General features: G+C 47.0%; 1 protein-coding gene across 1 annotated transcript; it reads left to right on the forward strand.

The window, feature by feature from the left end:
- The first annotated feature begins 5,628 nt into the window (after positions 1–5,628).
- On the forward strand, positions 5,629–12,341 carry SPINK4 (serine peptidase inhibitor Kazal type 4). Its single transcript, XM_061425931.1, has 4 exons — positions 5,629–5,738; positions 9,637–9,677; positions 10,520–10,632; positions 12,202–12,341. Exons 1-4 carry the CDS (start codon positions 5,678–5,680, stop codon positions 12,245–12,247), a joined length of 261 nt encoding a protein of 86 aa, XP_061281915.1. The 5' UTR covers positions 5,629–5,677; the 3' UTR covers positions 12,248–12,341.
- Positions 12,342–14,474: the final 2,133 nt, after the last annotated feature.

The raw sequence follows: 14,474 nt of genomic DNA on the forward strand, positions 1-14,474 counted from the left end.
CCCTGCTCAGCCTGGAGGTTCATTTGGGGTTCAGGCAGGTGCAGGAGGCTGGAGACAGGGAAACACTCCTTCTGTGTGACAAAGGGCTCTGTTCAAAACCAAATGAAGACAAATACTGTATGATTTCATTTATATGTGGAATCTAAAAAGTAAAACAAACTAATGAATATAACAAAACAGAAACAGACTCACAGATATAGAGAACAAACTAATGGTTATCAGTGGAGACAGGGAAAGTGGGGGTGGGGACATGATGCAGGTAGGGGATTAGGGGGTACAAACTACTTGGATAAAATAAATAGGCTGTGAGGATACATTGCATAGCACAGGGAAGACAGCCAACATTTTATAATAACTGTAAGTGAAGTATAGACTAAAAATAATGAATCACTATGTTGTACACCTGCAACTTATATAACATTCTACATCATCTATCCCTCAATAAAAAATAAATTAAAAAAATCAAACCTTAAAAAAATCCAACAGTGAAACTTCTCCCCATCACTGGAGGATGAATGACTTCTTTGTAGGGCTGCTGTAGGAAGGCCTGAGTGGAAAAGGGGAGAGGACCCAGATGACCTTTAAAGTTTCCCTATTTTTACGAGATGACGTTCTTACATTAGGACAGGAAATCATGGTTAAATATTTGCTCTGCCCAGCTAGTGATGGAAGGACAGCTGCCACCTGTCCCTCCATCTCTGAGGCATACCTGAGAAGGGGCAGTAGGAGCTCAAAGCTCAGTTATGGACCTCAGGTGGGCTTAGTTGCAGATAGAGGCTTCCATCAGTCTGTAGAGGTGACTGTCTGGCTGCCTGTGACCCCCAAAGTGGCTATTCTTGAACAAAAGTCCTTCCCATTGGTTCACTTAACTATTTTTTTCATCAGATTGGGTTAATTTTAATAGAAATACAATTAATAATACAAGGGTAGCCATTTTAAATTTGTTTCTGAGTTTATTTATAGTACTACTATGTTAAGATGAAAATTAAGGACTATGGGCATGATACATTAAAAAGAATACATTTTAATCAGTTCTAATGAGGTGGATGAAACTGGAGCCTATTATACAGAGTAAAGTAAGCCAGAAAGAAAAACACCAATACAGTATACTAACGCATATATATGGAATTTAGAAAGATGGTAACGATAACCCTGTATGCAAGACAGCAAAAGAGACACAGATGTATAGAACAGTCTTTTGGACTCTGTGGGAGAGGGCAAGGGTGGGATGATTTGGGAGAATGGCATTGAAACATGTATAATATCATATGTGAAACGAATCTCCAGTCCAGGTTCGATGCATGATACAGGATGCTCGGGGCTGGTGCACTGGGATGACCCAGAGGGATGGTATGGGGAGGGAGGAGGGAGAGGGGTTCAGGATGGGGAACACGTGTGCACCCGTGGCAGATTCATATTTATGTATGGCAAAACCAATACAATATTGTAAAGTAATTAGCCTCCAATTAAAATAAATAAATTTATATTTTAAAAAATAAAAATAAATAAATAAAGACTATGGGCATGATAAATATGTTTGAAGCATCCCTACCATATCAGGCTTACTATGGGGAAATATTTCTTTAACATTAGGATTCCTTCTTGGTATCTTCTCTCACAGGACTTGTTCTTTCATTGGGGTTACTCTCTTTAATTGAGAATTATAAGATCACATAGCGGGTATCATCACGCTGAGATGAAAATGACTGAAGTTTTTATAGACTTTTGTGTGGTAGGATGATGATGGCAAGCTCTAGCTTAATTTAATAGATAAAATAGTTCTATTTCTTAATCATTTAATTTTTTGCAACCTATCTGTAGGATTGAAACCATTCAAAATAAAAAGGTCTTTTTAAAAAAAAACAAAAACCTAAAACTTTGATTCATATATTTCAGGTTGGGGCTCTGCATGCACAGGTTAAAATTCTCCCCAGGGAAATTTATCTGGCAGATGGAGCTGAAAATCCCTGATCTAAATGAATTAGAGGAATGTGCATGTAAATAAAATTTAGTTATAATTTTTATAAATTATATAAATCAGAATTTTTTTTTTATAAATCAGAAATTCCTTGAAAACAGATAATCAAATATCTTATTCATATATCCTGTATTGGGCTGGCCAACAAGTCCCTTTGGTTTCTAAGTAAAAATAAAAGACACATTGTTCATTTCACCAAGAACTTTATTGAACAACATATTCACCATTTTGTTCCACTAGCTTCTGTCATTTTTTAGACAACTTCATAATTTCATCTTCCCAAAATTTTATTTTTTTGATCAAAGAACTGTTCCAGGTACCTTTTACAATCTTTCAGGAAATGGACCTTTTTTTCCATTAAGAGAATTTTGTAAAGACCAAAATAAATAGAAATTCAAAGTTGCAATGTCTGGTGAATATGGCAGATGAACCAGAACTTCCCCACCAAGCTGTAACAGTTTTTTCCTGGTCATCAAATAGATATGCAGTCTTGCGGTACCCTGATGGAAGATTATGCTTTTTCTCCTGACGAATTCTGGATGCTTTTCATCCAGTGCTGCTTTTAGTCGGTCTAATTGGGAGCAGTGTATGTGCTCAGTCTCTCAGTCGTGTCCAACTCTTTGTGCCCCTATGGACTGTAGCCCACCAGGCTCCTCTGTCCATGGAATTTTCCAGGCAAGAATACTGGAGTGGGGTGCCACTTCCTACTCCAGGGGATCTCCTTGACCCAGGGATCAAACCTGAGTCTCTTGTGTCTTCTGCAGTTGTTGGAATTAATCATTTGGTTTTCCGGAAGAAGCTCATTATAGAGGACTCCCTTCCAATCCCACCATATATACAACATCACCTGCTTTGAATGAAGACAGGCCTTGGGTGTGGTTGGTGGTGGTTCATTTCGCTTGCTGAATGATCTCTTCCTTTCCACATTATTGTACAGTATCCACTTTTCATTGCCTGTCACAATTTGTTTTAAAAACAGAATGTTTTCCTGATGTTTAAGTAGAGAGAGCTGCATGGAGAAATACCGTCAAGGAGGTTTTTACTCTTAACTAGCGTATGTGGAACCCAAACATCAAAGCAGTTAACATAACCAAGCTGGTGCAAATTACTTTCATCACTTGATTTGGATATTTTGAGTATATTAGCTACCTCCCTTGTGGCACAAGATGACTTCAATTAATGTCTCGATTTAATTGCTATCAACTTCTACCCCTACTGTGGAGGGGTAAATTTCCAGTGAGAAATCTCCAGCATGGAACTTCCCAAACCACTTTTGTTTGATAAGTCACAACACCTTCTCCATACAAATCTTTTTTGCATTTCAGTTGCATTTTTATCTTTCTTGAAATAATAAAGCAAATAATATGCCAAAAATGTTCCTGTTTTTCTTCCATCTTCAGTATTAAAATGGCTGCACAAAAACTCACCTATTTGATGTTACTTTTTTAATGCAGGTTGATATGACAGCTGTCACAATACAATCTAACAAAACTGTTTTGAATGAAATTAAAGACAACTAGGCAGTACTAAAGCTGGCTGGTGACTCAAGATGGTAAAGAATCTGCCTGCAATGCAGGAGACCCAGGTTCAATCCCTGGGTTGGGAAGATCTCTTGGAGAAGGAAATGGCAACCCACTCCAGTATTCTTGCCTGGAGAATTCAATGGACAGAAAAGCCTGGCAGGTTACAATCCATGCATGGGTCGCAGAGAGCTGGACATGACTGAGCGATTAGCAATGAAGTGAATGAAAGCCAGCTTAAGAGAAAACTGGAACGAATGTTTTGGCCAACCCAATATAAATATGGAGAACTTATAGGGGAATTCCCTAGTGGTCCAGTGGTTAGAAATAGGCTTCCCAGGTGGCTCAGTGGTAAAGAATCTGCCTGCCAATGCAGAAGGCTTGGGTTTGATTCCTGGTCTGGGAAGATCCCCTGGGGAAGGAAATGCCAACCCGCTCCGGTATTCTTGCTTGGGAAATCCCATGGACAGAGGAGACTGGCAGGCTACAGTCCACGGGGTCACAAAAGCCTTAGCAACATGGACAACAACCACCAGTGGTTAGGACTCTGCGCTTTCACTGCCAGGGGTCTGGGTTCCATCCCAGGTTGGGGAACTAACATTCCATGGGTCACACGGCCAAAGGGGAAAAGTATGGGGAACTTTTAGATATTGATTTTTTTTAACAGAATCTTATCTGTATTTAACCCATTTAAATGTAAATGTATGTAGAATACATGCAAAGCATGAGGTCATCTTCCTTATGTTTTATTTTGCCTTTTTCCCTCTGTCAGTTGTGCCCTCTTTATGGTGCAAAATAAATAAATAAAAAGAATAATTTCTATTTACATTTATTCCTCATTTCATACTCTACAAAATGTTTTCCCATCTGCTATCACCAGTCTCATCTTCTCAGCAGCCTGGGGAGGGAGACAGAGCCAGACTGATCATCCCCATTTTGTGGTGGGTAAACTGAGGACCAGTTTAAGGAAAGTGTCTTTCTGAGCTCACAAAGTTGGTTGGCGTTGGTACTGGCAAAGGAACCCCTGACTCCAGCCCCTTTTCTCTGCCTCTGACTAACTTCCAGTTGCTGCTTTTTTTTTCCTTCATTAATTAACTTATTTATTTAGCTTCCCTGATAGCTCAGTTGGTAAAGAATCCGCCTGCAATGAAGGAGATCTTGGTTCGATCCCTGTGTCAGGAAGATCTGCTGGAGAAGGGATAGGCTACCCACTCCAGTATTCTTGGGCTTCCCTTGTGGCTCAGCTGGTAAAGAATCCACCTGCAATGCAGGAGACGTGGGTTCAATCCCTGGGTTGGGAGGATCTCCTGGAGAAAGGAAAGGCTACACAGTCCAGTATTCTGGCCTGGAGAATGCCATGAACTGTATAGTCCATGGGGTCACAAAGAATCACACACGACTTAGCGACTTTCACAACTTATTTATTTGGCTGCAACACGTCTTAGTTGCAGCCATCGGGATCTTCAGTCTTCGTTGGGACATACAGGATCTTTAGTTTAGGCATGTGGGACCTAGTTCCTTGACCAGGGATTGAACCTGGACCCCCTGCACTGGGAATGCAGACATTTAGCCACTGGACCTCCAAGGAAGTCCTGAGGATTTTTCATTCTCTTTTTTTTGTTTTTTAAACAAATGAAATTTATTTATTTTTTTGGCTGTTCTGGGTCTTCACTGCAGCGCTTCTCTCGTTGTGACACATAGACTTAGCTGCCCTGTGGCATGTGGGGTCTTAATTCCAAGACCAGGGATGGAACCCAGGCCCACTGCATTGGGCACTCAGAGTCTTAGCCACTGGATCACTTTGTTGCAGCTTTTTGTTTTCATTTTGATCTCTCTCTTTCAGTATTTCTGAATTAGTCTCTCTCTGTTTTCCTCTATTTCAATTTTCCTCTCCCTCTTGCCTCAGACTGGAGTCAGCTTTGCAAGTCCAAACTTTTTCTCACTTCCAAAATCCACCATCCCCAGGGCAACCCCCACCCCAGGCCACTTGGAGCTCAGCGTCTCTGCAGAAAACAAACCCTTTCTTGATGCCAGGGTGCAAATATTACCTCCGGGTGACACCTCCAGCTCTCCACCTGGCTTCAGATAAGATAAGGGTGGGGATCGGCACTATATACAGGCCCCCATCAATCCCTGGCCCAGGCCCCAGCTCCCTGAGGCCACATAGCCCGGGATCAGCATGGCTGCCCGCCTGTGGATAGTTGCCCTGGCCTTGGCTGTTCTCTTCCTTGTGGACAGGGGTGAGTAGACAGAGCCTGGATTCTCTGTGGCTTGGTGTTGGTAGGTGAGCTTGGAGTAGGGCAGAGGCAGGCCCTGGGGCACCCTGTGAGACCTTGGCTTTCTGCATAAACCTTCTTTCTGCACCCTGGGCTAGGAAAAAAGAAACCCGAGTTCCAATCCTACCTCTGGCTTAGAATTGCAAAAGTCCTCTCCCCTCATGGCTCAGATGGTAAAGAATTCACTTGCAATGTGGGAAACCTGGGTTCCATCCCTGGATTGGGAAGATCTCCTGGAGGAGGGCATGGCAACCCACTCCAGTATTCTTGCCAGGAGAATCCCATGGACAGAGGAGCCTGGAGGGCTACAGCCCATAAGATTGCAAAGAGTTGGACATAACTGAGCAACTAAGCACACGCACACACACACACACACACACACACACACCTCCCCTCTTGGGGCTTCTGTTTCTCCAGTTGTGACATAGGAGGTTGTTCTATTTCAAAGCGACCCTGAGCAGCTACTGGGCTAGAGATTGGGGAGGCAGAGGGAGACAGCCTGTCTCCAGGGAGATTGACAAGTCTACTGGCTACAGGGTGCTGGTTGCTGAAGGAAGCCTGGCCGGGTCCTCTGGGCTCCCATCTGCTCTGATAGGCTGTGGCTGTGGGGCTGAGGCAGTCATGTGAGCACAAGGGAGCCCTCGCTCTGGGCTGAACACATGCTGCTGGAGTGGGGCCTGCTCAGAGGCTGGGTGCCTCTGCAGTCTCACTTCTGCTGGGTATCAGGCCTTGTTCTGGGCCCTTAAAACTTATCAGCAAGCAAAACAGAAAAAGAGCTGCCCTGATAGATATTAAGTTTAATGGGGTAGGATGAGGAGAATCAACAATCAGTAAGATAGGTGCAATATATATTAAACAGTGTTTAGATGGTGATAAAGGCTAAGAAAAAAAATATTGGGCAGGGTGATGGGGATTGAGAGGGGGTTGCAATGGTAATGCAGGGGACTTCTCTCTGAGATGCTGATGTCTGAGCAATATTTGAAGGAGGTGGAGGAGTGAGCCATGGGTATATCTGAGAGAAGTGGTTTCCAGGCAGAGGTAACAGGCAGTGCAAAGGCCCTGAGGTAGAAGCATGCGTGGAATATGTGGAGTATGGCAAGGAAGCCAGTGGGACTCGAAAGAAGTGAGGGGTAAGGTGCAGAGAGACAGGAGATGAGATGATACAGGCAGCTGTGAACTATAATGGATAAAGCCTTGAAAGTCAATGTAAGAACTTGGATTTTCCTGTGAGTGAAATGGGAGGTACTAAAGGGTGATGAGCAGAGTCACATGTTAAAAGGATTGCTACAGGTTGAGAACAGAGTCAAAGGAGAAGCAGGGAGACTCCTTACGACATACCCAGACAAAATCATGATGTTACAGGGTGGGTCTGAGCAGGACATCAGGGACACCGACCTCACAGTCAGTCTCACGGGCATTTCCCTGGCTGGGGACATAGACTAGAGGCTGAAGCAATAGAGAATGGATCCGGAGACTCTGGCCCAGCACAGCCAGGTTACTCCCAGCCTGGCATCAATTCCCTGAGCAGTTCTCTTGTTGGGAACACTGAAGAAGCTTCCCTAAAGGGAGTCCTTTTGCCCATTTCAGATCCCTGCCTGGGCTGTATGAGGAAGGGGGAAGGAAACTTGGGCCAAGGTCAAGGGCAGTTGGGGGTAAATGCAACTTCCCACATCATCCAGAACGAACCTGACACCACAGAGGGACCAGCAGAAGTGGAGAGAGCCTGTTCCGGAAGAGTGAGCAGAGAGGAAGGGCGGAGGCAGAGGGGCACAGCAAGGAGGTGGACGAGGAAGTGGCCCCGGGGAAGTTTGGGATCATCTCACACAATGCCCTCAGCATAAGATGAAGAGTCTTAGTGGTCATGACACGGAGCCCTGGAAGGGCTTTATTCATTTTTATAAATGCTTTCCCCCACCAACAATTATGTACCATGAAATGCACACATCTTATCACTCAGCGAATCCTATTCAATGAGTTTTGATGAGGCGTATACCTGTGTAACCCAGACCCCTATCAACAAACAGAACGTTTCCATCACTCCAGAAATTTCCCTCATGCCAGTTCATCCCTGCCCCACCCCACTCCCACCCCAGAGGCAACCCTGGCTCTGATATTTTTCCACCATAGATTAGTTTGCCTCCTCTAGAATGTCCCACAGATGAAACTATACAGGATGCTGTCTTTTGTGTCTGGCTTCTTTGGCTCAGCAAGTTTTTGAGATTCAGCCATGTTGTTGCATGTTATCAGTTATTGCTTTGTTTTTGCTGTTGAGTTGAGTCACACTGTATGTGTGTGTCAGGGTTTATTCACTCGCCTGTTGGAGGACATTTGGACAATTTCCAGATTGGGTAATTATGACCTGGAGGGTTTTGAGCAGTGTGATGACAAGACTGGATTTGCATGTTGATGCTTAAACTGTGCACCAGTGGTCAATCTTGGTTCCCTTCTTCCTCTCCACCTTGGAAATCTCTTGTAATAGCATCTCCAGAAAAACCTAAACCAAGGGATGGTCACCCACCTCCAGGGATGGAGAACTCTCCACTTCTGGAGACAGCTTCTTTCGTTAATGCACAGCTCCCATTGAGAGAACATTCTGGAATCCACACCTGCCTCTTTGCAGCCTCTTCATGCAGATGGGCTCTGCCTTGTGAAGTTAAGAAGAGTTCCTCTCTCCTTGGGCTTCAGGACAGCCCTTCAGAGACTTCAGGAAGCAGCCTACCCTTCTTCAGTTTTTATAGACCCTTTCCTTACACCTGTGGCCTTAGATCCAGCTCCATTCCATTCCCTCCTCCACCCGTCACACTCACCAGTCACATCACAATTTGCTGAGGTCCTGTAAACAGTTCATCCAGACCTCAAAGGGCTGTGGGGTGCAACTGCATGTGTGGAGTGACAGAGCCATGGGAAAATCCCAGCTCTGCCCTTAACAAACTGTGTTGCCTTACCTGTGAACCTTTTTCACAGATTGGCTGAGTTTTGGGAAGCAGACTCTGGGACCTGTGTGTAGTTTGCTGGAGAGTACTCGGGGGAAACACCTGGGAGGGGAGAGGGACAGTGACTGCCATGCAGAGGAGCTGGGTGGCCCTGGAGCACTGCTCTGAGATGAGGCCTTCAGACCATTGTACCCACATCACCCTGACATTGGATGTGGGTTGTTCCTGGGCAGGAATGCCACCTTGGGCAAGGCAGCTCCATTCTCCGAGGGTAATTCCTGGGAAAGCACTCACTGTGAGCAGCCTGTGCTCCTGGCAGCTGAGGAAATGTGTGCCTCAGTCCTGTGGTGGGATCCGGGTCACAGACCTCTGCCTCCTCTCCTCCCTGTTACACAGCAGTGAGAAAGCTCTGAACAGTAGTCAAGATCATGTATTATCAAGGTCTGGTACATAGTAACTGAATTATTTTCTTTTTCTTTTCAATATTTTTCCTTTGGTTAATTTATTTTTGGCTGTACTGGGTTTTCATTGCTGTGCGTGGGTTTTCTCTAGGGAGGCCACTCTTTGTTGTGGTGGGCAGGCTTCTTGTTGCAGAGCACAGGCTCTAGGCACGGGGCTCGGTAGCGTCAGCTTGCAGGCTCTAGGGTGCACGGGCTTCAGGGTTTATGGTCCTTGGACAAACCCAGTGGGATCTTACTAATGAGAAACAGACTAGACTTTAATCTCCCTAATTCTAGGCTTTCTGTCCCAGTTCTGACAATGTCATATGAGCTTTCTGGGAGCCCTGTCTGTGACTCACTCACTACCTTTCCCTGAGGAATTCCAGATTGGGTGGTGGCTGGGATAGGTCCCTGAAGAAAGTGTCCTCAGACTCTGGTACCTGGGGCCTAGAGCCAACATCCCCTAATTCTTGCTTCTTTGCCTTTCAGAGGTGTCCGTGTCGGCAGAAAAGTTGGTTTTCTGGAGAATGGTAAGGCAGCTGCTCTTTCCGGCCTCAGGGCTGCTGTCCCAGCCTTCCTTCTCAAAGGGGAGCCCTCTCATCCATACTGGGAGACAAGGGATTTTCTTCTTTACGCTCCTTCTCAGACACCTTCAATGGTGCCACAGTGGCCAGGGCAGCCTCCTGAGGCTGCATGCTCCCTAGGTTAGCTCTTCCAGGCTGAGCAGGCCCAGCCCCTTTGCCAAAGTCTACACAGCTAATCAGTGCAGAATGCAGGTCTCTCAGGCCTGGGGCCTTCACTGCTGCACAGCACTGCCCCCCTCACTCCCCACCCCTACCCCAGGCCCCCATCCTAGTCCTGACCCTCAGGGCTGGCCTGAAACCCTTTTAGACAGAGCCTCAATTAGGGCTTTAGCCTCCTCATACCAGGGGCCTGATAGTCATGCAGGCTAGGGTGAGTTCAGAAGCCTCTAGAGAGGCAGGCCTCCTAGGAATGATGGCTGTTTCTCTTCTTGGGTCTTCAGTAAGACCAGAATTTCTGTTAGACCCTGTGAAGAGTATGTGATCCCATGAAGACAGGTATTTACCTGGCAGCCTGCATACTTGGGCTCAGCAGATACAGGTACATCCTTATGCACACAGTGATAGCCACACATGGCCAGGTATGCGTGCACACACACACGCACACACACACACAGACAAGCAAACGTGCCATGGGGCCCTGCATGCTTGGTTTCATGCTCTTTGGACCCACACTGGGGCCTTCTTGAATCTGACTCCTCCCTGGAACCCCCTCAGCCCTGTTCTAAGCAGAGCCCCTTGGTACCTCCTGTCTCTGGATCCCAGAGTGTCCCCCTTTCTCTCTCCCACAGCCCATCTGTGAACACATGGCAGAGTCTCCAGCCTGCCCCCAGACATACGACCCTGTCTGTGGCACTGACGGGGTCACGTATGAGAGTGAATGCAAGCTCTGCTTGGCTCGGATGTAAGTCCACCCCTGCATTCCCCCAGGCCATCTTGGGTGGGCTCCATCTGTGGTGCATGCGAGTATGAAAGGAGCAGGACTTGACCTGTCTCTTCCTTTACTCATACTTGGCCTGGGACAAGTCCTCCATTTGCTCATAACAGAATGAGTCCAAGTACAATCAAAAGAAGGCATGTGGTTCCAAGCAGAAAGCCCACTAGCGGGGCATTGGGGGTGAGAGCGGAAACCCTGGGTTCTTTTCCTTGTTCTGCCCCCTGACTAGGTGACCTTACTTGTTCATTTATTCCTCCAGCCAACAACTATTTATTGAACACTTGCTCTGCTCTAGGCACTGGGGATACAATAGGATATAAAAAGCTAGACAGCATTACCAGCTCCTGGGGGCGATGGTCAGTCTAAGGCAGAAGCCAAGCTGACAGTCAGCCCATTGCAGCACAGAATGCTAAAGGCTCAGATGGGGGTGCACAGGGTACTGTGGGTACCAGGCCAGGGCAGGGAAGACTTCCTAGGACAAGGGACATCTCAGCTCGGCCCTGAGGGATAAGTAGGAACTAGGTTGGAGAAAGAATAAACAAGGAAAGGTAATTCCAAGTAGAAAAATGAGTTTGGAAAGATCTAGAAGAAAGTTTATATTTGAGGAAAAATAAGAAGTTGGATATGCTAGAGTATAAAGTGTAAAGGAGAATGGGGGAGAGACAAGAGATGAGTCTAGAGTGAGAAGGCCAGAACATGACCTTGGTACATCAGATCTCCTACTTGGTTTCATTTCTTCTTTCATTGGAGAAGGCAACAGCAAACTACTCCAGTATTCTTGCCTGGAAAATCCCATGGACAGAGGAGCCTAGCCAGCTACAGTCCGTGGGGTCACAAAGAGTCAGACACAACAGAGCGACTAACGCACTTCACTCATAAGATCTTGTGCCGTCCAGCACTAAGCGAGATCACAGAAGAGAAATTGCTGACAATTGCAACACCCTAGAGAGATGGGCAGGAGAGCAGCAAGGACACTGTCCTAACTTAGAAAAAGATCATGATAATTAAAGACTCATGCTTCCATTGGGAGTAGAATCCACAAGCTGTGAGATTGGATGTGAGGGGTCAGGGTGTGTGGTGGGCAGGAAGGAAGCAAGAGCAACATGCTGGTTTCTAACTTGTGGGCTGGGGAGGCTGGGGATGCCATGTTGGTGGGGGGCTGGAGGTGTGCAGCAGGCTTGTGGGGCAATGATGTTTGTGGACAGTGGAGCCTCTGGGACATCCCAGAGGCAATACACAGTCAACAATTGCACAAACAGGCCTGAAGTTGAAGACAGAGGTCCAGGCCAGACAGATATGCAGCCAGCAGCATGTAGAGGTGGTTGAAAGCCCAGGCAGCTGAAACCTCCCAGGGGGAGGGTATACAAAGTGAGAAACAGTAGAAGGAGATGCCCAGGGAGTCCTGGGATCTCCCCCGCACTGTACACTGAGTGGGCTGAGCTTAGCAGGGAGTCGGGACAGACTGGGCTGGGGTTCCTGAAGGGTATGTTACACTTCCTGAGGAGCTGACCTCATTCTCGTCTGCTGTGACCCTAGAAAAAACAGACAGGACATCCAGATCCTGAAGGATGGGAAATGCTGACCCGGCCAGAGCCTCTTAAGCCGTGAAGCTTCTGGCTAGAGAACCGTGGTGGGCGTGCAGGATGAGACATGAAATAAAGATTCAGCTCAACCCAGCCAATGGCTCAGTGTTTTGGGGGATTCTGGGGAGGCGGAATTCTGGGGATTTGGGGAAGGCGGATTCTGGAGGATGGGGGAATTTGGCCCTGTCTTCCCTACTCTGAATCTGATGTCCTCTCCATCACTCTGATGCTCCTCAACCTTATCACATGTTCCCCTAGAAGTCCCAGGTATCTTCTGCCTTCTTGAGGGGGTCAGGGCTGTGTACAGTGCTCCTGTGAGCCCAACCTGGCCTGTCACTTAGGTCAAGAACCTAACTGAAGTCTGTACTCTCTGCCACTGCAAGGCCCAGCCTCAGCCTTTGAGAGGCTCCCACACGCCTCACAGCTTTCTCCCTGGGCTATACCAGCACCCTGAATCTCACTCACACACATACATACAGACCCACACACACATCAACACTGCCATGGCTGACATTCAGGTGGTGTTCACCATACATCTGACTGCTTATTACAGTATTGATCTAGGTCTATAACTGATGACAACAGATGCTCCCCAAGCCCTGGAGTGTCCCCCTGCTCCCTGACCACCCGCAGCAAGAGGACTTCCAGACTCTGCTCTGCTCTCTTGGTCAACACACACTCTGACTGGTTGTTAAATGTGTTGACACTGGCCACACTGCACACAGAGCTCACAGGGACACGCAGCTTTCAGGAATCCACCATAGACAGAGATCCCAGCCTGTGGGACATGTCAGGTACCCCCACTCTATTGGCCAAAACTTATAGGAGCCGCCTCTGGTAGAGGTGGGGGTGGTGGAGGAAGGGTCGAAAGGGGCTTGGTCAGGCGGGAGTAGCATCACACAGATCCTGATTCCTGCTCTAGGGTAGGCAGCAAGAGCAGGAAACGTTCGGTGGGAAAATCCACACTGCTAGGAGAGTGGGGGCAGGGAAGATGGGACCCATCAATCCCTGGACCACTAAAATGGGAACCTAGGCAGGAATTGTTGACAGGTCTGCAGGGGGCGGGGCCCCAAGAGGCCATCTGTAAGGTCCTTCTACTGCTGGTAACATCAACTCGTTTCCTACCTGCATAGGGATGGTATAGGATGAAGTTTGGCTGTGACAGACCAAAAAGCCAAAATAGCAGTGGTTTCAACAGATAGAAGTTTTCTCTCACACACAGACCTAGGTAGTATGCTGATTTCATGTTGCTTGTATACTGTTACTCTGCCATCCATATCAGTTTTTCACCCCAATGTCCAAATAGCTGCTCCAATTCCAGTAGTCATGTATACACACAGGCCGGAGAGGTGGGGAAAGGCACTCGATGCCTCTGACAATGCTTCCCATAAAATGCATGCCGGGGACTTCCCTGGTGGTCCAGTGGTTAAGACTCCACATTTCCAAAGCAGACAGAGCGGGTTTGACCCCTGGTTGGCAAAACAAGATCCCTTGTGTCAAGTGGTGCAGCCAAAAGATTATTAAGAAAAGAAAAAGATGCACACACTGTCTACAACCCACTGGGTAAAATGTACCCTCTTGGCCATACTAGTGCAAAAAAGACTGGGAAATACTATTTTCTCTGGTTGGCCATGTGCTAAGCTGAAAATTAGTTCCCTCAGTGTAGGAAGACAGTAGATACTGTAAGTCTCTACCCTACATGACATGTAAGTCTCTACCCTAAGTGGGAAGCCCCTCTTACACCCAGGTGATGGATCTCAGCCAAGCTTCTCCCTAGTGACCCTCTCCTCCCTCAGGTTTCCACTCACAGGATGAGGAATCACAAAGGTTAAGCAATGTGCCAGGACACCACACAGAAAGACCTAACTTCCCCGCTTTACAGGTGTGGAAACTGTGGGCCTGTCTCTGGGAACAACCCTGCAACCTAAGTGTGGACTCCTAAAGGCCTGTTTGCAGCATGTGACCCTGCTGCCCTGGCCACTGCTCACTGGCCAGAAGATTCTTCTCCAGATTTTTTAAGTCAGAAATCAGGGAACAGAGGCAGTTCCTCTCTGGTAGCAAAGTTGTAAAATATGCCAAGTGGGGACTGCTGGCAGCCACGTTTCCTACTTTGTGGGAAAAGCAGGACTGAGTGAATGATGCTGACGTGCAGAGAGAGACAGACAGGGATTTCAGGCAGCATTTGTATTCCTGAAGTCCAACTGCCCTTGAATTTTCCAAAGTTAC

The sequence above is a fragment of the Bos javanicus genome, chromosome 8 (assembly GCF_032452875.1).
Source record: "Bos javanicus breed banteng chromosome 8, ARS-OSU_banteng_1.0, whole genome shotgun sequence".
Classification (NCBI taxonomy): domain Eukaryota; kingdom Metazoa; phylum Chordata; class Mammalia; order Artiodactyla; family Bovidae; genus Bos; species Bos javanicus.

Coding starts and splice junctions, on each gene's coding strand:
- SPINK4 (XM_061425931.1), top strand. CDS start 5,678: ATGGCTGCCCGCCTGTGGATAGTTGCCCTGGCCTTGGCTGTTCTCTTC. Junction 9,678..10,519: donor AGTTGGTTTTCTGGAGAATG/GTAAGGCAGCTG, acceptor TCTCTCCCACAG/CCCATCTGTGAACACATGGC. Junction 10,633..12,201: donor AAGCTCTGCTTGGCTCGGAT/GTAAGTCCACCC, acceptor CTGTGACCCTAG/AAAAAACAGACAGGACATCC.